Below are 24,564 nucleotides of genomic sequence, written 5' to 3'. Positions count from 1 at the left end.
TTCTTGTTTAGTGTTGTGTTCCTGTTTAGTGGCCTACAAAACAAACGCGCTGAGCTAGTTGTCGAGTTATACCACACTTACGTCACCACAAATTGATCTCATTGGTCAACAGCTGTAGAATATATAGAATATTAGCATACAGCCCCAGGCATGCACAGTTTTTCAAGTTGTTTTTTAGTTTTTTCATTTGTTCAAGAAAGTAAGCAAAGAGAAAAGAGCCATGCTTGACGGTACTTAGCCTCGATCCCCGGCCGATCGGTCTCCAATTGAACGCTAGATCGCCTACTAGGCCTGGTATTGATTGTATTTGGGCGTGATCTGGGCGTGGTTTTTTAATACATAAAACAAATTGACTTGTGGTACAACAAAAAATGAATCCTCCAACAGTGGTCTTCAACAACAGCCTCTGGGGCAGTATACAGCAGGAAATACTTCCCAGAAGACACTTCTTTGGCAGTGGCAACCAAATCTTTGTCGATTCCTTTATTGCTACTGAGGATGGCAGCAGAAACACCTCTATTGTTTAGACTCCTGATCTGGTCAATCATGAGTCTCATGATGAGAGATACAAGGGGAGAGACAATTAACAAGAACAACACTTTTGTCAACAGGAGGAGCCTTGGTCCTACCTAGCTTGTAGTCCATTAAAAAGGATAGCAACTGATATAGCAGAGAGACTTGCCATACCCTGTTGGGAACCAGATAAACACGTCCCTTTCCTCAAACAGGAGCTTGAGAGCCTGGGCCTGTTCTGCCATGAGAGTGAGGCCATCTTGCTTCAAACAAGACAACGCGTTGCATTGCATGCCATAGCTAGCTAGCTATAAATTGAGAACATGACACGGAGCTAAATTACTGTAACTTTTACGGGAGTAAAATGCCTCTACGTACACCTTTAGTATTACAGAAAAAAAGCAGGAAACAAAATGTAAAGAATCACTGCTTTTGTTTCCGGTTCCTGCCACGCCCAGATACAATCAATACCAGGCCGTATTTTTCAACTTCGTTCTATTAAAAAAAATCGGCCTGGGACCGAGGCTAGACGGTACTACACAGCCAAAAATCCACGGGTCCGTTTCAGGCCGTTAGTTGAAAACGGGCCGTTACGGGCCTGTGAACGGCCTGTATACAGGATGTAGCCCACCCACGGCCTGTATACAGGCCGTTCTCACAGCTGTAAACAGGACGTTAGCCCACGTCCTGTTTACAGCCCGTGGATACGGGCCTGTATTAGGGCGTAGCATCCACGTCCTGTATACAGGCTGTTGCAGCTGTAGCTTATGCGCATGCGCTAGCTTGGGGCAGGATGACGTCACCTGACTACAAAAAGAGAATGAGACAGACAGAGCTCTGAGAAAAAATCCTGCTGCTTGTCACAAGAGGAGCTGCTGGTCCAAAAAGACAACTTAAAGAGGACTATACACTATTAGTCTACCTGTGAACAAAAAAAGGTGAAGCTGTAGCAGCTATATTAAACAGTTATATTATTTTTATTGAACTTTCTCATAGCATGCAGTTTGTGTTCCTCTAGTTCCACAGCTATTTCAAATCTGTAGTGAATTTGACCTCTAGTGTAGTTGGCAGCAAAGGTCTGTAAATTTCACCTCTACTGTATGTTTATAAATTCAGGTTTGCACGTTATGGACTTTTGAAGCTGGAACACTGGCCAATTTTACAAGGTAAACGTTTCGTTTTGCTTCCTTTTTGAAATAATCCTCCTCATCGTAGGCTCCCATCTGAAGTTTTTTCACTATTGATAAAGAGGTGTTGAAGAATGCTCCCAGGTTTGTTATTCTCTTTCACTAGCATTCACATATTAAACACGCAATCAAATTGACTTTAGATAATGCTGCCGAGTTGAAGTCTGGACTAATTACGTAAGTGCCACTGTTCTATTGTGTTTTGTGATACGTTATTGCTTCTGTAGACACTAGATGTTGTCAGAAGAATGAACTAAAGATAAAGCAACAGTTTCCTGGTAAGAAAATTCAGCAAGTATGTAATCTGTGTGAATAGCGTATTGGTGTACAGTTGCGGGATATCTTCGAGATGAAAAAGAGCCCTTGTAATGTGTACAGCACACTGTAAGCTGTTGACTGACTTCATAGTACGCCGGTAAGATTATTCACAGTGGTCAGTGGTGTGTTCTTCTTTTAATCTTCTAACTCTTCTTCAGATGTTGCAAAACTCAAGGTTTGTTTATTGTTTTCATCTTTAGCACTTGTTACACATGTTATTTAATAGATTTCTTTATTGGCATGCCGAGTTGGAGTCTGGATGTGTTAGGTAAGTGCCATTATTTTGTATGTGTTTGGTGGTGCATTATATGCCTCATAGATTGAAGTTTTTAGACGAATGATAAAGAGAATGCAACAATTGCCTGGTAAGCAACTTAGTTTAATCTATGTGAATAAGTATTATTAGTGTACAGCTGGCGAGCTATCTCGGAGATGAAGAACGGCCCTACTAGCTGTTCACTGACTTCATAGTACGCCGGTAAGCAGTGGTGTATTTTTTGTATAATTCCCAGCCTCTTCTCCTCAGAGTCTATCTTTGTGCACAAAAACAAGACAAATATAAATACAGTAAGTTAGTATACTTATGTGGCGTTAACGTACGGTTCAACTGGTTGTTTTTATCTGCAGTGCCACCGTGGGGATGTGAAGACACGGACATGATAATGAGAGACATAATGTAGCTGAACAGAAATTAATATATATATATATATATCTTGTTCTTGTCTTCTTTGTCTTTGAATTGTGACCTTTTGAAGCATGATACTAGCTTATTAAATTGTGCATGAGAACAGTATGATACAGGCTGAATACAGGCCGTTTGTACGGGCTGTTTACAGGCTGTATGTGAACGGCCTGTTTAGTAGTGTCTACCCAACGGTCCCGTATCAGGATGTGGTAAACGTCCTGTAACGGACATGTAACGGACCTGACACGCCCCGTGGATTTTTGGCTGTGTAAGACTCAAAGCGACGGCAGAAACACGGAAGGTGCTCTCCAACAAGATGGCTAAGCTTCCATGGGTCCATGGGCGCGGTTTAGATACATTTTATCCAAGAAGAGCTTGCAACTCCAGTAAGGGACGTGGAATGGTCAACGCTTGGACCAAGGAAGCTCTTGAGCATCTGTAGGAGTCAACATGTTGCTCAACTAGCTCTTTGACGGCTTTAAAATCCGGCATAGTCTTTTTCTTTTTTGCAGTCTGCATCGTGATTGAATTGTTACTAGGGGGAGGTCCTTTTATAGTGCTGCGGTCACGTGGTATAAGTCAGATATGCCACACCTACTCGGAGGATATGCACCCTATATATCCTCCGCTACCGTGGTTACATACCCCTCGGCTCCGCCTCGGAGTAACCACGGTAGCGGAGGATATATGGGTGCTTATTTACTGATTCAGTCCGTATCCTAGGTGATGTCCAGTAATTATATTATATAATTACTTCCCCCAGGCACTATTCTTATAATCTACTTCCTCAGCAGATTTGAATTGATATGATGCATCTTGACAAAATTTGGTACATTTGCACGCAATAAAATTCAAAAAAGTTGTGTAAGCTTGACAGTATTGAACTGAACTAGCTGAAGCCTGTAGTCAAATTCTTGCTCTGTGCTTTCTCAGTAGTCAAGGCTGTGGCTCAGAAGTAGAGGATTACAAGTAGACTGTGGTGTTGTTGACAATAACAGACTAGTTCAGAGCTACATCGGTACAGGTAGCTAGCTAGCTAGCTACATGTACAAACCTTGCAGCTGCATTTAGTGGTGGGCGGGTCTGGTCAAAGTTTATGCATGGCTTCCAGCTAGCTGAACCTAGCTAGTCTAGCTCATGTAGCTCCACAGTAGTACTGCTAGTTCTATGCCTGTAATTGTTCTAACTGCATAATTCTGAGGCTGTGAGAGCTAGTTTGACTGTCTCCACTGATGTTCAAATGACTGTTTTGCTGTTTTTGCAGTAAATAAATCAGTTGTTGACTGGTTGCCTAGTAATTATGGTTTATAAACCAACAACCCTGCATAACCACGCCCATTATTGGTTTCATTTCCGGTTGTTCTTGTTTAGTGTTGTGTTCCTGTTTAGTGGCCTACAAAACAAACGCGCTGAGCTAGTTGTCGAGTTGTCGACCTAGCGTTATTTTAGAGACAAATCGGCCTGGGAACGAGGCTAGGTATAAAACGAACCCAATTGCATTAGCGACAACATAGCTGGTCGAGTCTTCCAATCATGGCTAGCTTGCAAAGCTTGTGTTCTGTGCTAGTATTGTCTGTCTTCCTTCATACTGCAATTGGAGCTAGTGATAACCCCACCCTGGATGTCAGTAAGTGCCCTCTGTGCAATTTATCACTGTTGTAGACGGTTGCTCTAATTCCTGGAAACAAAACTGTGCATATATATAGGACATCATAATTGCGATTGCTTCTTCCTGCAGATCCTAATGCTCCAAAAACCAGAGGAAGCAGATTTGCTCTGGCTTTCATGCAGAATCACGCACGAACTGCAGCCGTCACAGAACAACAAATTGGTCTTTTCATCACCACTGAACAGGAGAGCTCACGTTTCACCCTAGAGACACGATGGCCGGGAGTGAATGGAGCAGGATTCACTGAGACCTCTCCTGGATCTGGGCTGTGGTCTCGCACGGAAATCGCTCAACAAGGAGAATTCACTTTCATTAATCTGCCGGCAGGAAGGGGTGGCCAACAAGACATAGCCGTGCAAAACAATGGAGAAACCGATGAAGCTGAAAGACAAAAGGGACTGTTTATAACAGCAGAAAATGCAAACGATGAGCTCACCATATATGTGCTTAGTGATGAATTGGTCTCCACTGATGCGTACATGGCTATCAACTGTGTCGAGTTTCCAGGTGCGACAGATTACAAGTACTTCATCTTTTCATCTGATGTATTCGGTGGAGAACGATTTGAGAGTCGATTTCTCTTTACTCCTTGTCAAGATGACACTACTGTCAGTGTACAAGCCTCCCAAACCCAAACCCATCCCTCTTGGGTGCAACCGAGTTCTGCCAACCCAAGTGCTCGAGTCGAAGCAACGTATGGGAGGACTCTCAATCGTTTTGACACTGTGATGATCAGCAATCTTGACGATCTTACTGGCTCTATCATCACTTCTGACAAGCCATTGGCTGTATTCTCTGGGCATCAATGTGGAACTCCTACTGATGATGGAACTTGCGACTATCTTGTAGAACAATTGCCACCTCATCCAACGTACGGTGACCTGTTTTTCATGGCTCCCTTTGCTGTCAGACAAAGCGGTGAACTGTACAGAATTGGCTCCCTTGGGGCTGGAGCACAAGTAACAATCAATTGTGAGTGTTTACCAAGTTCTGCTGATGGGAATAATCGAGTTGGACTGGTTAGCGCTGGAAATGGTGTTTACACGGCCACAGTGGGTGCAGGACAATATGCTGAGTGTCAGACACCTCAGAATGCTCAGACCTATTGTTGTGTTACGTCCTCTCAACCCGTTACTATGGCTTCTTACACACTTGGAAACTTGATTGACAACCTTCAAAACATACAGGATCCACCACTTCCTTTTAATCCGATCGGAGATCCAGCCCTCGTTTATATACCACCAGCTAACTCCTATTTGAATAGTTATAGTCTCAGTACAGCCAAAAATTTGACCACTCAGTTCCAGGGATTTCTAAGCTACATCTTGCCCACTCGCATCTTCAATAATTCCCCACAAGATCAGCAGAGGTTTCGTATAAATGGAGAAACATACATTCCCGACCAATACGAGGCTATCAACTGTTTAGTGGATGGTTCAAATGAGGTGTGTGCTTATGGAGCTACTAGATTTTTGGGCGTAGGTAATTTTGACATTTCTTACGACAACATTGAAAGTGGAGCATTCTGGGGATTTGCATATGGCTACGCTCGAGAGGTTTCCTTTGCTTATCCTTTGCCTTTTGAAATGGAGCCAGTTGGATGTAAGTTTTCGGAAAATTCTTGTAGTTTTATGTTACTATTACATTTTTCTCTTTGTTTATTCAGTGGCCTGGATTCGAGCAGTGGATCAAGTTGTACTGGAAACTGTTGGAACGGTTGATCTCATGTTTAGTATCACCCGTGGTGATCAATCAGAGCGTAGTAGAGCATTTGCTGAGACTCAAGACCTCTCAGCCATAGAAGGTATTTAGTTTATACCATTACGCAGTTGAGTTTTGCTTTTATTGTCAATGACTTCCATGCATGCAGGCTCTGATTATAGTGATCCTCCGCCACAAAGAAACGGTGGGCCCGAACAAAATGGCAATCTGCGATGGGGCAGAGGTGCTATGACCCCTAACACTCCATACGTAGTCACTATTTTGGATGATGACATTCCAGAGCCAGTGGAAGTGGTGGAGGTGATTGTGCAGTGTGTTGCAGGAGAGAACTGCTACCTGCCCAGAACTCGATACACCATTACCATTATTGATGATCAAGGTGAGTGGATGTGCAATTGCTAGTATTGGGCAATTGTAAACGCTTGCATGCAGTGCTCCATGTTAATTATTGTGCATGGGTGCTTGTCATGTGGAGAATGGACAATAATAATTATAATGTAGTTTGACTATAATTATATAGAAGCATCAAATATTGAGTTGGTTTACATGGCTTGTAGTGATTGTCACTATAATATTATGCCGGGACATCCCTGGGGATAGTACACTCTATAGTCATTTGGCAACAGTTATTATTACCTTGGTGGAAGTGCACACATCAGAATAATGGCTACAAACTTGCATGCATTAATTCAGAATCAGTTGCTTTTGTTTTAATTACCTAAGTATTGTGTGATACTGTATATTTCCCACCCCTTATATAGGTGCCTGTCTTGACCTACCTGCTTTCTCTGGTGGCTCCATCTCATACAACTTCAGGATTTTCCCAGAGATTGGTGGTCGACCATACGGAGCAGTTGCCACGTACGAGTGTGATGATGGAAGTATTTTGGTTGAACCAACAAGGACTTGTGAGAATGGAGCGTGGTCAGGAAGTGAACCAAGCTGTGGGATGCCTCCAGGTAAGTAGACCCACTGTCAGTATTTTAGATCGTATCATACTGCATGATGTAACATTGAAGCCTATAATGGTCTTTGATTCTGATGGTACGTTGCTTTCATTTTTATGCCTCGAGGCGTAGCCGCACGAGGGATAAGGTAAAGCTGACTGTGTGTTAGCATCGAGACCAGGCCAATAAAAATACGGCCTGGTCTCTATTGCATGGGTGATAGTGCACATGCGCAAACTGAGTCACCCAGAATCCAGCTAGCAAGGATTGAGGCAATTGATGATAAAGAAATCATATAATTTTTAATTGAAAACACATGCACACCCAACTTCCTTAATAAGCGGAAGTACATAATTTAAATATATTCATGACAAAAAACCATGCAAATTTGTCCTTTTCTAACTTCCTATAAAGTGCACACACAGAATGCCATGCACAAACCAGAACTCTATAGAGTGCACATACATATACAGTCCAGTGCAGAAGCTAAACACATGTGCATACATGCATACTATAATTATATACAGCATAAAATTAATAATGAATTGACAAATCAAACTCACTGTTGGTACATTCTTTTAATTTGAGGTCACGTGATATTGGAAAGATACCAAATTCCAAATGCGAGGGCCTGAGACACTACAAATTGACTTTGCCTAAAATAACATTATACGATACAAAGCAAATTGTTTACCTCTTCTATATATAACACTCTAATACTTTTTGAGCGAAGCAAAACATGTTGAGAGGCATTAGCACAGCGCAGCTTGCAGCATTCATTTATAAGAAGAAATCACAACGCTACCTAGCTATAGGCATGTAGCTAAGTTTTTTGTCAGTAAAAATTGATTGATGCACAGATTAATGTATAAGCAACCCACCTTGTAATTATAATTATAAGATCCAATTGAATGTATAATTATCTCTTGTTTATCCATTTTGAAAAAAGCCCTCGATTTTAACTTCAATTATGTTTTTTTAGCAGGTATTGAGATTATGTTTAGCATGGCAATATTCTCGTTTGCTGAGAATGTTGTGGGTGGTCAAGGCTTTGTGGATATTGTGAGCAACATACCAGCTACACAGAGCTTCACGTTCAACGTTAATGGAGGTAAAGTTAATTATACGTAGCTACAGGAGTCATTGGAAATGCATGTATTGCATACTACATCATTAAATGAAGTACGATGGTCTATTAAAATTGGTTTTATTATTAGGTCACACTACAAACACTTAAAACACTTATGTTTCACGAAATTTCCGGGTCATAATTATTTTTAGAATGCCAAAAATAAAAAACCTAATTTGTGGTCCAGGTCAGAGGTCAGAATGGCCACATGATCTAGCAAAACGTAGTAATGTTTTGCTGAAGTGAAGTTTTGTGCATGGTTTTATAATGATTTTTTTGCCTGCCACCCTGGTCTATTTTTGGGGATTAAAACCCTGTGAAACATAAAATCAATTTGATGTGGCCTAATGATGAATAGTTCGTACAGATCCTCCATTACCGTATATCGGGGTATTTTCGTATATTTTAATTGTATTGAAAACCATCATACGAAAATAAAATTATTTTACTGCAAATGTATTTAGCGTCACTATCCTGAGCTGTACGAATATTTAAAATATGAGCAGTTCATACAAAAATTGCACCAACGAAAATTTCTATACGGTATTAGCTGCGTTCGTAAAATACATGCATGTTGACATTAATTTGCTGACTCTGTTCAGGTCCCAGCACTCAAGACTTTGTGGTTACGTCGGCAGCTGGTCTTCCTGGTCAGGTGACATTCCCTACCGGCCAGACATCTGTCAGAGTACCGTTTACCATCAATAACGATGAGGTTGGTCTGGAGGATCTGGAGAGCTATTTAGCATCTCTCTCTCTCACCTCTGAGGCTATTGCCGCTGGAGTATCTCTGGGAGCCATCTCTCAAGCCAGTGTACAAGTGGTGGATGATGACGGTATGTGGAGCTTGTACATAGTTGTAGGCATTTTTATTTATTGCCTTGTATCTCAAGTGGTTGCAGTTACAATAGTGAGTATTAATTTGTGACATAGGTCTGCATGCATGGCAGAATGCCTCTTGTGTGTACAGTCTATTGACTGCACACAAGAGTTGCATACTCTTCCTAACTTGTTGCCTTTAATTATGACATTGTGCTAGCCTATATTGTCAGTATTCTAAAGGTTCGCTCAAATTGCATTGTGTTTTTATTGTGTTCTAATGCTACAATGTGTGTCTATGCAGAGGTCCGTCTGAGTGTGGGTCAGACAACGTACAGTGCTCAAGAATCTGACGGCTCAGTCACTCTCTCCTATGTGCTCAACCGAGAGGCTGTCAGAGACGTGTCATTTGATGTCATCAACACTGATGGAACAGCCACTGGAGGTGGTGTCGGTACGTATGTTTTAGCGTCAGTGCCAAAACTAGTTTGCTCAATTCCTGCAGATACAAAACTAAATTGTTCAATCCCTTTGTAGATTATGACTCTGCTGGCTACTCTCTGAACATTCCTGCCCGTCAAACTAGTGTGTCCAGAACCGTTGCCATAACGATGGACAGTCTAGGATTTGAAGGAGACGAGAACTTTGTCAACGGCATATTCAGTATCAGCACTGTTGGTGTGGGGGTGGGTGATCCTGCTGCCATGGTTACCATTCAAGACTCTGATGGTACGTTGATTTCATATCTTTTATAGAAAGAAATCACAACGCTACCGTAGTTTTTTGCTGTCAAATTGATTGATTCACAGGTTAATCTATTATTATAAGCAAACCACCTTGTAACATAGTTATAAGAATTATCTCTTAGTTTTATCCAAACTATTTTGAAGAAAGCCCTTGATGATTTTATATTGATTATACTCTTTAATTGTGTTTTTTTGCAGGCATTGAGATTACGTTTAGCATGGCGATATTCTTGTTTGCTGAGAATGTTGTGGGCGGTCAAGGCTTTGTGGATATTATGAGCAACATACCAGCTGCACAGAGCTTCACCTTCAACGTTAATGGAGGTAAAGTTAATTATACGTAGCTACAGGAGTCATTGGAAATGCATGTATTGCATACTACATCGTTAGTGTATGATGGTCTATTAAAATTGGACCATAATTTCCATGGTTTTATTATTTTGAGATGAATAGTTCGTACAGTCATTGACAGATGCTCCATATATTAGCTGCGTGCATAAAATTGCATGCATGTTGATATTTGCTGATTCTGTTATGCAGGTCCCAGCACTCAAGACTTTGTGGTTGCGTCGGCAGCTGGTCTTCCTGGTCAGGTGACATTCCCTGCCGGCCAGACATCTGTCAGAGTACCGTTTACCATCAATAACGATGAGGTTGGTCTGGAGGATCTTGAGAGCTATTTGGCATCTCTCTCTCTCACCCCTGGGGCTATTGCCAGTGGTGTATCTCTGGGAGCTATCTCTCAAGCCAGTGTACAAGTGGTGGATGATGACGGTATGTGGAGCTTGTACATAGTTGTAAATAGTAACTCAATTGCATGTACTGAAACTACATAATATTCACGCACTGTGTAATTCCACGATTTGTTGCATTAATCCAGTCACATTGCCTATAGTGCCCATTAAGGAAGGAGCGTCTAACTTCAGTGTATACTCAATGCCTAGGTTTCATAATAGCCGGTAAAACCACATTTCTTTATATGGAAAGCCATGTACTATAAGTGCTTGCAAATCGCAGCAGCGCTGTTATCGTGTATAACACGTGTATAGGAATTCAACCACTTACTACTCGATCAGTCTCCGTATAATTATGGCAATGCGGTCATAGCCAATTACAAAACATGATCCCATAGTTAGACGCTCCTTCTCCCTATTATGGGCTCCTGGTATAATTATGCCTAAATGTACGCATGTGCAAGCTAGGTATACAGTTCACTACAGTACGAGCGAACACGAAGCAAAAGTGAACATAGTGTGTTTGTGTGTGTGTGTGTGTGTGTGTGTGTGTGTGTGTGTGTGTGTGTGTGTGTGTGTGTGTGTGTGTGTGTGTGTGTGTGTGTGTGTTGTCTGTGCATCTGTGTGTGTGTGTGTCTGTGCAGACTGCTACATGTACAGCTGCTCAAGGATCAATGAAGTGCAAGTAAGAGTTTCTATAGGCTTCTAGTCATGTTTTCTTGATTTTAATGCAAATAATGCTTTGTTCTCGAGTTATGCCTAGTTTTACTTACTTAGAATACCATTGCAGCCTTTTCAGAATAGTGCATAGCAAAACTTGTCCATGGAGTGTTGCTAATCTACTTAGTAGTTAGCTCTGCACTATAGAGCGCTAGCTATTAGTATTTGAGCTACAAGGGTAAAAAGAGAGCTAGCTGCAAGGCTCTACTGATACCGCAGTCATCAGTTTTAGACTTGGACTTTTGGTATCCTTTTCAGCACCAATCATGGTCCATCATTTCCTAATTTTTGGGTTTCTCCATGATAGTCAGCAAATTAATATAAAAATGTTCGTTACAATAATTTATCATGTTTTAGCAATTGTTATGTAGCTTAACACATCCACCGAGGCATCAGCACCTGCGGTGCTTTCATTATAATTATGACTATACAATCAGGGGTGTAATTACAGTGGCATAGGAAGTAATTTCTCAATGGGGGGCTCTAATTTTTGAATGGAAAAAAGTACGGCTATCTACATGCATATAGTGCAGCTGAACTTAATATAGCCTAGCTCAAAAGATGAGGGGGCTCCAGCCCCTGGAGTACCTCCTGAACTATTGGAACTTCAAGCGTCATGTGACTCATGTACCACACTAGCTTTTAATATAGTTCTGGCTAGCTAACTCTAGCTAGCCAACTGTAGGTATAAAGAATGAGCAGAAATGAGCTCTATCACCACTGCCTTCTTGATGAAGAAGAGCAGGTAAATAGCAGTTACTACTATTTACCTGCGTTTCTACGATTAATTAGTGTGTGTGTGGCTTCCTGTCAAAAAATTTCCAGGGCGCAAGTGCCCCTGATCTGTCTCCTTCTAAAATTTCTAGTTACTCTTCTGCTATGATAATTATTTACATTGTGCAAGTGCTACGGTCAGTACTGTAATTTTCCTATGTGTCTATGCAGAGGTCCGTCTGAGTGTGGGTCAGACAACGTACAGTGCTCAAGAATCTGACGGCTCAGTCACTCTCTCCTATGTGCTCAACCGAGAGGCTGTCAGAGACGTGTCATTTGATGTCATCAACACTGATGGAACAGCCACTGGTGGTGGTGTCGGTACGTATCCCTGCAATACTTAGTGATGACTGTTTTAAGATTAATGTGGCAGTGCCAAACTAATTTTCTCAATTCCTTTGTAGATTATGACTCTGCTGGCTACTCTCTGAACATTCCTGCCCGTCAAACCAGTGTGACCAGAAGTGTTTCCATAACGATGGATGGCGTAGGAGGAGAGACACCCCCTGAAACATTCAATAATTCTATCAGTTCGATCAACACAGTTAGTGTAGCCGATGGTCCAGCCGAGGCTACTGTCCAGATCATGGACTCCGATGGTGAGGAGTATAACTGTATGCACACAATTTCGTGGATACAATGTGGTAGACCTAAAATTGATGAACACGTTGCATTTCCACGACTTTTGCTGCATAATTATTGGCCCGTTTGGTTATGGTAGCTTTTGCCTAATCCCTATCCGTGACCCTATATTCTGAGTATGCTCGCAATTTTTTATCCCACTCCCATGCAGTACCAGTTACCGTGTCATTTGGAGAAACTGAATACAATTTTGTTGAGAACGAGGTTACAGGCACTATTCGAGTGGTGACCTCAAGACCCTCTCCTGTTGACTTCTCATTCACCGTTACTGCTCGTACGTTGTCTTACGTAGCTATGTGGCTTTTAGTGTAACAGGAGTTTTAACAATTCTGTAGTACATAGAAGTGCAGCATCTAATTTGAGACCAAAATAATTACCATCCCCTCACACACCCACACACACCCACACACATACCCACACACACCCACACACACACACACACACCCATCCACTCACACACACACACACACACCCATCTACTCACACACACAGCTCTCAGTGATACCCAGTTCATATCCCCGTCTGGTGGATCTATTGATTTCACTGCGACTTTCCCAGCCGGTGCCAGCTCGTTTGACATCACATTTCCCATCACTGACGACGTCGTTGCCCTTGAGGCAGTGGAGGAACTAATTGCCACACTGAGCCTTAACAACGTACCTACTGGAGTGGAACTCGGCACACCCAGTACGACTGTTATCAGGATACAAGACGATGATGGTGAGTGTGTGTGTGTGTGTGTGTGTGTGTGTGTGTGTGTGTGTGTGGGTGGTATGACACTCACAACATGAAAAAAGAAGTCTGTTAGTGATGGGATAATGTAAAAGTGTATAATGTATATATTTTGGTGTATACGTCATGCATGATTGGTCAATCTCATTCTCCATGTGGTTAGCGTTATTAGTTACATCTAATTTAACTAACGCTATGACACATTTATATATGCCAAACATATTTATTTTCCCTGTTTTATACAACTCATTTTTATTGGCCTCCCCAGAATTTTCTGTCGGCTTTGTGAATGACCAAGTGTCGGTTTCTGAAAGCAATAGTAGTGTTACCCTCAACATTGTGAGCACTCCAGCCGCTCGTCCGGTAGAAATCACCGTTATCACTCAAGACATTATTGGCGGAGTAAGACCAGCAACGGCTGATATTGGTAAGATATTTATTACACAGTGAAGTCTTGATCACACTATAATTATAAAGCAAGTACTCTATAATTATATGCTATAGGTAAACCCTCGTCTACAATGTATCTATACTTGATTCTGGCATAACTATAGTTATAGAATACAGCCAGGTTAATGGACCCTGAAGTCTCCATAGCTGATGATGTGTTTGTTTGTACCTGTGTTGCATGGTAGGCCACCTCTTTATTACAGTCACTGTTGCCCTGTGTTGCAATTGGTAGGCCACCTCTTTATATTACAGTGTCACTGTTGGTGTACCCATGCAAGGGTGTAGACATGCAGGTTTCAATGTTAAATATTACAGTTAGTGTGTAGATTAGCAAGCAAAGTATTTGTATAACACTTGGCTTAACACTTGGCTACTTAAATTGGTGTAAAAAAATTGTTTCGCCTTCAAATGTATGATTTCTCACTGTGCAAATTTTAACTCCATTGATTGTGCTTTTCCACTGCATACACAGACTACAACATGACAATGGCAGAGATAACCATCCCAGCGTTTGCAACATCTGCTGGCTTGAACGTGGGGATTATTACCGATGTCATTGTTGAAGGTGATGAAGTTTTCAGGGCTGTAATAGTTGGAGCAGCAGCTGACGAGGAACCATTGCCCGTTAGTCAGCCCCAGAGTGAGGTCACTATTGTAGACGATGATGGTGAGTGTTAACTCTTTTCAATAGCAACGTTTTTGTTTGTCTGCAACTTTTATTAGGATTGTGTTCAATTTTCAAAGTATGTATATTCCGTATATCCCTTTACCGTTCAATCGTTTAATTCGGGAAAAGGGTCATCACTTTAGTTTGAATTTGAATTTGTGGGTCAGCCCAACCCACCAACTTAGCTTGATTTGATCGCCGCCCCCCAATGAAGACTTGGCTTAGAAGTAGTCTCGAATGTCAGCCTCTTTACAAGCTAATTTGGGGAGGGCGTGGCCAGACTAGCTTAGAAGATGGGTGTGGGTCAATGGTTGTGCACACACACACACACACACTAACCAGTCGATTATGCCTTGCTGCTTGCCTCGATGGAAGTATGTGTGGCCTTTAAAAGCTGTAGCTGGTCTAAACCTTCAATTTGACCGGTAAAGGGACAGAGTAGGACACACAAAAGGTCTGGAGAAAGTAATATTAAACTTAGCATATTTAAAGGTGGTGTAGATGGAAGCAGTAGCCAACAGACAATGGCTAAACAGGAGAATAAGCAGTTAAGATCATCTGAAAAAAAAAAGAAAAAAAAAGAGTACAAAGTCAACAGTGCTTCCAGAGCCAATCCAGTTTCAAGTGTCTAGCAGGCTCAGCAAAATTAGTACTTCAAAGCTCTCACAATCTACCACACAATCCAATATCAACATTGATCAATATTGACAAGTGAATAGCATGCTCCTTTGTTGTTGTAATATTTACAACAATTTGACCGGTAAAGGGATATAGGTATCTGAAAGCCCTTTCAAACAATGTGCTACAATGTTTTGCGATGATCCATGACTGCCCATAACTCTAGTTTGTAACACACCCAATTAAAAAAGTTCATTTGATAGTTAACATTTTTTTGTTGTGGTATACATCTTGCAGTGGTGAGTGTCAGCTTCACCATGGCAACCTTCTCTTTTGACGAGGGATCTGGAACTGGCTCTGTAACTATTGTCAAGAATGGTGCAACCAACTTTCCCTTTGATATCAGAGTAACTGGAGGTTCGTGTTGTTTGTACAGCCTAAATTGCATATAATATTATACATGCTATATGCAGTGACCTGTTATTACAGTGTTTACATACTTACACAGGTCCCAGTACACAGACTGGCATCACTGTGAATGCAGGCGGTATTGACAGCATCATCACATTCCCTGCTGATCAGCAAATGATCACTATCGACTTTCTTATTGGTGATGATGACGTGGGGCTAGAAGTGTTGGAACGATACATTGCCAACTTGGAGATCATTGGTTCTCCCAGTGGAGTCGTTACCGGGACGATCACTTCCGCTGAGGTGCAAGTGAGAGATGATGATGGTAAGAATGTTTGAGAAACATACTCACGATAATTATATAACTATTGAATGTAGCTATTCACAATCCCCACACCCCCACACACACACCCACACACAGAGGTGTCAGTTGGATTCAATGTTGAATCAGTGACAGTGGAAGAAAGTGATGGAATGTTCAGAATGTGTGTGCGTCTGAACAGACCTGCCGCTGAGAATATCATTGTCTCCTTGGCAACACAAGACGGCTCTGCTATAGATGGACAAGGTGTGAGAAGTGCCCTATTTTACAAGTCAATTAATATAACTAGTCCCTCTGCACATGACACCTAACCCCCTCACACTCACTCACACATAGACTACAATTCCTCGTCCATTCCCTCTGAGCTACTGATAGCAGCTGGTGAGACAGAGGCATGCTTCATGGGTGACATCATCGAGGATGGAATACCAGGCGAGGGTACAGAGTCCTTCACCATAGTTATCACTGGAGTGGATCAGTCTGGAGTAACCATCTCTAGAGACACAACTCAAGTTATTATACAAGACAGCGATGGTAAGTATCTCTGTGCTTCATAAAATAATGTCAAAAATTATACCTCAATTTAAGTATGTGAGTCAAGTGACTATAAATATATCTTTGACCCCCAAAAACATGGTTGGTGGGCCTGTTTGTATGTTTGATCCTATGGCATTTTCAAAAAATGATAAACATACCAACTGAAAGACCTAGCTGCGTTTAAGCTTTCATAGAACCACAAATTATGGAAATTGGGTTACCAGAACTATAGTCATAGCCCTTTGGAGGGTCGCCTTAAATCGAGGTCTTACGGTAAGCAAAACTAGGCATAACTCGAGAATGCAGCTTTATTGCAAATCCACGAATTAAAATCCAAGAGAACATGACTAGAAGCCTATAGAAACTCTTACCGTACCCTCGCGAAAATACGCCCACCCTTTTCTGCAAGAAGTCTAGGCTTATTAGGGGACTGGGCGTTTAATCGCGAACGGCTAGTTTTCATTCGAATATACGCCCACCCGCGGCCTTAAATCGAGGTTTACACTTTGCTCTATGCCAATTCTTATTGTATTTTCATTTTAATACATAGTATGAACATTTTATTGACAACAACAATGTTATAAACTAATGCATGAGTATGATTAAAGCATGACAAGAGAATGAACATGAAGAAGTGGACTCAGACTCTATTCGTTGCTTGTTGATGTTAGATGTAGCAGAAACTTCTCGAAGGATGGTAGGTCATACTCCTACAAAGCAGCTATCAGGTATTTTGTTTCAGAAAACCAAGGCAAGGTAACCTGCAAAATTAGCCTGTTTGATAACTTTCTTGGACTTTGTGTTTCCTTTCTCAGCATATAGGACTACTTGTTCCCTGCATATACATCTTCAGGGGCAAACAGATCCATACAGAGAAAGTTATAATGTCTGATCTTGGTCCAGCAAGGAGTATAGTCTTACTAGCGCTTTTTAGCTACTACATAAAACTTCCTTTCTTCACTAAAATTAATAGTAAACATGTGGCATTCAGCTACTGCGCATGCTCAACTTCTTATTCTGGGTGGGCTTATAATCGAGTGAAAATACCCTTGTGCAAGAACTTCGAAGCAAAAGAGGGGATGGGCGTTTATTCAAGATGGGCTTATTTTCGCGAGGGTACGGTACTTGCCACTTATTGATCCTTGAGCAGCTGTAGCAGCCTGACTACACACACACACACTACCGTATATACCTCGCTTGCGCATGCACACCGAGGCATAATTATATTAATCTCCATCTTGTTGGCTGCTGAAATTACCATCATATACACACAGATGGTTCTTGCGATGCACTACCTGGTATTGATAATGGAGAGATATCGTACAATATTGACAAACTGGATAACTTCCCTGATGGCACTGTGGCCACCTACACCTGCAACAGTGGCTACATACTGATGAACGGAGACTTAATGAGAACCTGTGAAGTACAAGTAGGCTCTAGCCTCGGAAGCTTTGGTGGAACTGAACCAGAGTGCATCCGTACGTTACTTGCACTATTATACTTACTATGATGTATTATATATATACAGCTCTTTGCGATGAGCTTGCAATGATAACCAATGGAATGATTGTCTACAATGCTGACATGACTGCTCCTTACGACGTTGGAACTGTGGCCACCTACAGCTGTAACCCAGGTTTTGAGCTAGTGATAAATCCAGGCTCTGAGATGAGGACTTGTGCGGATGCTGGTGATGGTAGTGGTGCTACATTCAGTGGACAAGCTCCAACTTGTGAAGGTAAGATTTCTATAATTATGCTGATTAACAAAATTCATATTTATTTTGCTTTTTCTCTGTAGCTGTTTGTGATGAGCTTACAACGATAACCAATGGAGTGATTGTCTACAATGTTGACATGACTGCTCCATACGACCTTGGAACTGTGGCCACCTACAGCTGTAATCCAGGCTTTGGGCTCAGGGGAGGAAATGTGATAAGGACTTGTATGGATGCTGGTGATGGTAGTGATGGTAGATTTGATGGAGAGGCTCCAACTTGTGAACGTAAGCAATTACATGATCAGCTGATATCAATGTGGGTGTCAATCAATCATACTGAACAGCTGTAAACTCATTTCAATAGTTTTCTGAACAAAGAGCTTGGTGTGTTTAACAGAATATTTTTCGGGTGAAAAACCTTTGGAGCCAAATCAGCAGAAAATTAACCCTTTGGCATTGCGTTCTGGTAAAGGATTGTGTGTAATTACCAGTAGTAATGAAGGTTTTTTTTTATACGAATTTATCAATGCTTGCAAAGTTCGCATAGTTTGATGCTTGCAAAACATTCTAGCAATACCGTATCATTGTTTGGCGCAATTCCTCAAAACACCATAGACTTTTATAAGTGTTCGCACCTTATAATTTGTTCATGCAGCTTTATTCTCCCTGCAGCACAATGCCCCCCTCTGCCAGAGATAGCCAATGGAATGATCTCTTACCTTCCTGATAACACTTCTGATTATGACGTCGGAACTATGGCCATTTATGTTTGTGAAGATGGATTTACCCTCAGTAGAGACGAGACTAGAGATTGTCAATCTGATGGAACATTTTCTGGAATGGAACCTGTTTGCTCTATGACTCGTAAGATCTAAAAATAATTATTTAATTTACACACAATTATCGTGCCTTTGCTTTCTCTCTGTAGCTGTTTGCGATGAGCTTGAGATGATAACCAATGGAGTGATTATCTACACCGATGATATGATTGCTCCTTACGATCTTGATACTTTGGCCTCTTACAGATGTAACCCAGGTTTTGTGCTCAGGGGAGGAAATGTGGTGCGAACTTGTGTGGATGCTGGTGATGGTAGCGGTGGAAGATTTGATGGAGAGGCTCCAACTTGCGAACGTAAGTAATTACATGATCAGCAGGTGTCAACTAATCGTACTGAACAGCTGTAAACCCATTTATAGTTCAGATGGTCTGTTTAAATCAAATGTTATTGTTTGGCCCAATTTCTGTAAAATAGCACGGACTCTTAGTTGTGTAACTATACATTAAAGTGTTTGCATTTTATTTGGTTCATGCAGCTTTATTCTCCCACAGCACAATGTCCCCCTCTGCCAGAGATAGCCAATGGAATGATCTCTTACCTTCCTGATAACACTTCTGATTATGACGTCGGAACTATAGCCAGTTACGTTTGTGAAGATGGATTTACCCTCAATGGAGACGACACTAGAAATTGTCAGTCTGACAGAACATTCTCTGGCATGGAACCTGTTTGCTCTATGACTCGTGAGTGGACCATTTATATATTATATTCATGGTATATAAACTAATTCTTTCCAGCTGTGTGCACTGACTTGCCTGCTATTGCCAATGGAGAAATTATGTACAGTTCTGCTGACATGCCACGACCGATAGGGACAGTCGCCTCATACACTTGTAATGATGGCTTTAACATTGCCGGCCCAGTGAGCAGAACTTGTGTGGAGAATGCTGGCTCTGGAATGTTCGATATGACAGCTCCAACTTGTATTCGTAAGTTTAGTAATACATCAATTAACTAGTGCACAATAATAAACGATTGTCCCTCCTCCAGCAATTGAGTGCGAACAACTAGAGCCCCTTGCAAATGGAGTGATCACATACGAGCTCGATACTGTGGCCCCCTATTCACTGAGCACAAATGCAAACCACGTGTGTAACCGTGGCTACAGACTGGTGGGTACGCAAGTGCGGGTGTGTGAGGATGTCGGTGCAACTGACGGGCAGTTTAATCAAGAGGCTCCAATCTGTGAACGTAAGGCTACACTAGATCGACTGCTGATAACCGTAGTTACATAATGTTCCCTTTCACAGAAATCACTTGTGATGATCTACCAGCTTTGGCCAATGCAGTCATTAGCTACAGCAGTTCCATCTCCCCTCGACCGGTAGACACTGTAGCCACTTATGAATGTGTGGATGGGTATACTTTGGAGAGTTCCGTCACAAGGACTTGTCAGGAAGATGAGATGTTTGATGGAGAGGAACCTCGCTGTGTCTTGATACGTAAGTGGACTCTTTCGTTAAATTTCTTAAATTTCTGACTTGTATAGGTAAATCAAAATTAAATTTCTTTCTTGTCTTCTCCTAGCTGTTTGCGTTGAGCTGGAGCCCCTTGTGAATGGAGGCATTGATTACGGTGGTAGAAATGATCCCTTCTCAGTGGGTACTGTGGCCACTTACTTCTGTAACACTGGCTACGCTCTTGTTAACGGACCTGATAGCAAAACTTGTGTGGAATCAGACGAGGGAACTGGAGTATTTGACCCACCTCAAACACCAACCTGCGACCGTGAGTCAATTGAGATTATTACAGTGATAAAAAGAACAATGGATAAATTGATTTTTTCTGCAGCTGAATGTGATCAGATCTTTGTTCCACCAAATGCGATTGTGACCTACAACACTGAACCTGTCCCACCATTTCCTGCTGGAGCTTTAGCTATGTTTGAATGTGTTGATGGATTCAGCCCAGGAACTACTAGCCCTGGACAACCCTTCCCACGACCTGGTGAGCTGATCTTGCTCGAGTGTGGCGAGATAGTAGAAGGAGAGGGAGGAGTCTTCGTGAGGAACGGAACATCTTCCCAAATTGAACTCAGCTGCACACGTAAGTATATATGTAAAGCCTTATTGTGTGCATACGTATGTAGGAATGTTTTCATTGCTATGAACCCATAATTATTGACATTACATACATGTAAGACGTATAGTAACCCAGACACAACACATGCACACATCACAGGTGATTGTGTAGAGCTCCGAGCTATATCTAATGGGATGATCTCGTATTCTCCTGACATGACGGCTGACTACTCTGCTGGAACAGTGGCCACTTACACGTGTGACGATGGATTTGAACTGGTACCAGGAGTGGGCAACTCAATGAGGACTTGCCTACCAGTGGGACAGGTGTCTGGTGCTGATCTTAGGTCAGAATTTGATGGAGCAGAACCAAGATGTGAACGTAAGTTCAGCGATGAAATCAGCAATTAATTTTGTTCATATAATAATCGGCATTCATGAGAATATTGTTTTTTTCTCCATAGCTGTATGCATGGAGCTTATGGCGATACCCAATGGAATGATCTCGTACTCTCCTGACATGACTGCTCCATACTCTGTGGACACTGTGGCCACTTACACTTGTAACAGTGGTTTCCGATTCGTGGCTGGATCCGGAGTGGGTGACCAGATGAGAACTTGCACAGAAGTCACAGAGAGTGAGAGTACCGTGGTTTCAGGGGCAACATTCGGTGGCATGGCTCCAAGCTGTGAACCAGTTTGTAAGTTCAATTGCACACATCAAGTGAACATCCTTAATATTATCATCATTTCCTACAGCCACTAACATGACAACCTGCACTATAACTGACCCGATGTTGGTGTCTCCGTTTACACGTTCCACCAGCTACACATTCATGGGCACGTGTGAACACACCCTCCTCCAGTCATGTGACGACAGCGTGGACTTCATGGTCCGCACTGACTTCCTCACAGACAATATGGATAACGGAGCTGTCGGAGTTTTCATTGTGAGTCAGTAGTAGTCAAATACGAGATTCTTTTGATTGTGGATTGCGAGATTTACATCACAAAATAATCACACTAAAGAAAGCACGCTCATGCAATTAAAACTGACTTTAAGCATTTTTTTCCCAATGAAGTATTTTGTTGGTAACTATCTTTGACTTCCATTACCAACTCATAGGATGGAGCTTCGTTTATCAGTCGGGAGAATGGTAGTTTCGAGAGCTCTGAAACCTCATCTTCGATATCTGGGGTACCTGGTCGTGTAACAGAAGTGTATGCAGACTCCAATGTTGAGGTGGAGAGAGGTGACACTTACACTGAGATTAGAGTGGGCGGAGGAATCGGAGTCAATGTTCGACACAATTATGGTGAGTTGTTATATTCGTAGCATAAGGTTATTATATATAGATGTTGCCTGGCATTTTTAATACTCTTTATTATTTCTCAGGTGACCCCTCTTTAATAATTGTGACCGTGGTTACTGGTAGCTCCCTGGGAGAGACGTGTGGATTGTGCGGAACTCAGAGTGGAGACCTGAGGCGTACCAACGGAACCATCGCTGAAATCACTGACAGGGCACAAGTGGAGGCCTTCACAATGGACTATCTCACTGCTGCCGATCAACAAGCCCTCCGTCCAATCAGAAGAGAATGCAGTGAGTATAATTACATCTTGTAGTTTACACTATTAAATAGAAAAAGTCTCAAAAGAAGTAATAACTGGCAGGTATCTATTTGAGCATAATTATACGTAAAAGGTTATACAATTTCTTCGCCTCTAATGACGCTTTATTATATAGTGGTCACTGCGTATAATGGCAATGCAATTGACTCTCTCATTAGGTGCAATCAGAAATGACACGGTGATTGGAGATCCTTTATACAGTGTAGCTCTCACTAAAACTAATGGTGGACCCGACAATCTCTGTTACGAGGTTCGAGGGAGCACGAATCAAAACTATAATCTGATCTCTGATGAGTGTGTGAGTGTAAACGCCCTCTATCAAGCTATGGATATTCCCGAATTTGGCAACATCATGGGAAGTATTGGTGTACGTGCAGAGACAAATGATGGACGATGTTATAGTGTTCGTGTTGAGAGAGAAGGTTGTAGAGCGTTGGCATCAGATGGTGTGATGAATCCAGCTGAGATTAATTCTACTTTTGTAGCCGGAGGTATCTCTGTTCGTAGGTATCCCAACAGGGTTCGAATTTCTGCCCCTAACTGCGACCAGGTGACACTTGTTATGTGGGTGCGTTGTGTGACTAGAGAGGGTCAGGACATGCTTGACTTTGCTGTGTCTCGTGGAGCTAACCTCCGACCAACTTCTCACGGCTTGTTAGGTGAGATTGTACTTAGAGTGTGGTCATGTGACGTGCGCTTCACGCATGTATCGTCTATACAAATCCCCTCCCCCCTCTTTCTACATTATTCATTGTATAGTGTATCTATTAACTGACTATTATATAGCTTGTACCAATATTTATACGTCCTGTACTATGTCACTAGCCTGTGAAAACTGTGTATAGCTTGGGCAGACTGATAGTAGCTGTATTATAGGTGGTCTGTTGAAACGTAATTGTGGAGATCAACTTTGGGGATAAGACCTAGTTGGAGAATGTACATAACTGACACACACACAGACACACATTTCGAGAGGGTGACCACAAAAGACAGAGATTCCCTCTATAAATTAATGGTTGACTTCAATTATCCCTTAATTCTTTCCTATCAAATAATTATCCAATACCCTTTTATTTTCTCCATACAGGTCAATTCTGGAACATTCCCGTGAGCTCCTCCCCCATTAACGGGTCCTTCTACACAGTGACCGTTAACCCAGACGACTCTTCTGCTAGATCGTTCACAGCGGAGATTTTATCCCGTACCTGGGACAAGAGACGAGAATCGTGTCTCTATGCTGGCAACTCTCAGGGTGGTTCATACAACGAGCTTCAAGACTCCTCTTTCCCAGCAGACAGTGTTATCCAGGGCAGGTTCAGCGAGTATCAAACAACTGGGCTCTATGCTACAGCTTGGAGATACTCTCAATTTAGATCTTCTGTTTGCTCTGTGGGGATAATTGAAGCCTAGAGCTTCACGTCTACTCTGAACAATTAACATTGCAATTTAGCATTAGGTGTATTATATATATAGTATGTATTACTCATTAGAAGATCACTATTAGAATTTACGAAATGTGTGTCTGTGTGTAATGTATGTATCAGGTATGTATCAGTTATGTACATTCTCCAAATTGATTCTTCAAAGGTCTACTGCCAATGCCAGTGCAGTAGTAAACAAAATGCCTGTGGCATGAGGCCAGCAGTTTAGTGTTCAATGGCTTCAGGCTATCAACCCAAACTGCTGTTAGGGCGGCTGTTAGTGGACTGTTGGTATGGGAACATAATTAGGCTGTCTATTGGTGTTAATAAGATTGTATAGAAACACAACCAACAGTGCTAACTAATGTAGTGAAAACCAAATTGAATAGCTTGTACAAAGACAAGTGGAGCCACTTGAAGTCAATTTTCACTGTCTAGATATCTGATGTACACACAATAGGCCAGTCACACATTGTTTGCTTTGTGGCTGTTATCACCTGATTATTGCCAGTACTGCATTGTTTGGTCAAAACACTGACAGATGGCTGCCTATCACTCAATGACAACACATGAAACGGTTGAATTGT

At 41.9% G+C, this 24,564-nt stretch overlaps 2 protein-coding genes and 1 long non-coding RNA gene across 6 annotated transcripts in view; 2 read left to right on the top strand and 1 right to left on the bottom strand.

The window, feature by feature from the left end:
- The window catches only part of LOC135335843 (uncharacterized), a gene marked incomplete in the record, with an annotated part of 743,773 nt that overhangs the window by 377,236 nt on the left and 341,973 nt on the right, over positions 1-24,564 (bottom strand).
- Positions 801-2,778, top strand: LOC135336093 (uncharacterized). 2 transcript variants are annotated; one of them, XR_010394685.1, is made up of 12 exons: positions 803-1,451; positions 1,630-1,679; positions 1,729-1,784; positions 1,844-1,877; positions 1,928-1,978; positions 2,032-2,115; positions 2,177-2,193; positions 2,245-2,286; positions 2,338-2,383; positions 2,432-2,496; positions 2,545-2,585; positions 2,646-2,778. It is a non-coding gene; the product is annotated as an uncharacterized LOC135336093 (long non-coding RNA). The 2 variants fall into 2 exon arrangements; XR_010394684.1 differs by having other exon boundaries at positions 801-1,451; positions 2,432-2,585.
- On the top strand, positions 4,169-24,133 carry LOC135335845 (uncharacterized). 3 transcript variants are annotated; one of them, XM_064531432.1, is made up of 39 exons: positions 4,169-4,330; positions 4,442-5,974; positions 6,039-6,176; positions 6,243-6,473; positions 6,856-7,053; positions 8,027-8,152; positions 8,773-9,006; positions 9,294-9,443; positions 9,527-9,718; positions 9,934-10,059; positions 10,276-10,509; positions 12,135-12,284; positions 12,368-12,562; positions 12,757-12,879; positions 13,098-13,325; positions 13,606-13,764; positions 14,260-14,454; positions 15,370-15,489; positions 15,581-15,808; positions 15,905-16,051; positions 16,142-16,339; positions 17,617-17,823; positions 17,874-18,083; positions 18,146-18,349; positions 18,737-18,928; positions 18,993-19,196; positions 19,395-19,586; positions 19,641-19,832; positions 19,894-20,094; positions 20,154-20,345; positions 20,431-20,631; positions 20,695-20,949; positions 21,085-21,306; positions 21,389-21,625; positions 21,684-21,874; positions 22,051-22,240; positions 22,321-22,527; positions 22,715-23,215; positions 23,644-24,133. In XM_064531432.1, exons 1-39 carry the CDS (start codon positions 4,237-4,239, stop codon positions 23,964-23,966), a joined length of 9,120 nt encoding a protein of 3,039 aa, XP_064387502.1. In that variant the 5' UTR covers positions 4,169-4,236; the 3' UTR covers positions 23,967-24,133. The 3 variants fall into 3 exon arrangements, with proteins under 3 accessions (XP_064387502.1, XP_064387501.1, XP_064387500.1); XM_064531431.1 differs by having other exon boundaries at positions 8,024-8,152; positions 22,321-22,524; XM_064531430.1 differs by having other exon boundaries at positions 8,024-8,152.

The sequence above is a fragment of the Halichondria panicea genome, chromosome 5, assembly GCF_963675165.1.
Source record: "Halichondria panicea chromosome 5, odHalPani1.1, whole genome shotgun sequence".
In the NCBI taxonomy this organism is placed as follows: domain Eukaryota; kingdom Metazoa; phylum Porifera; class Demospongiae; order Suberitida; family Halichondriidae; genus Halichondria; species Halichondria panicea.
Note: the sequence above shows the minus strand (reverse complement) of the source record. Positions and strands in the feature narration are given on the sequence as shown.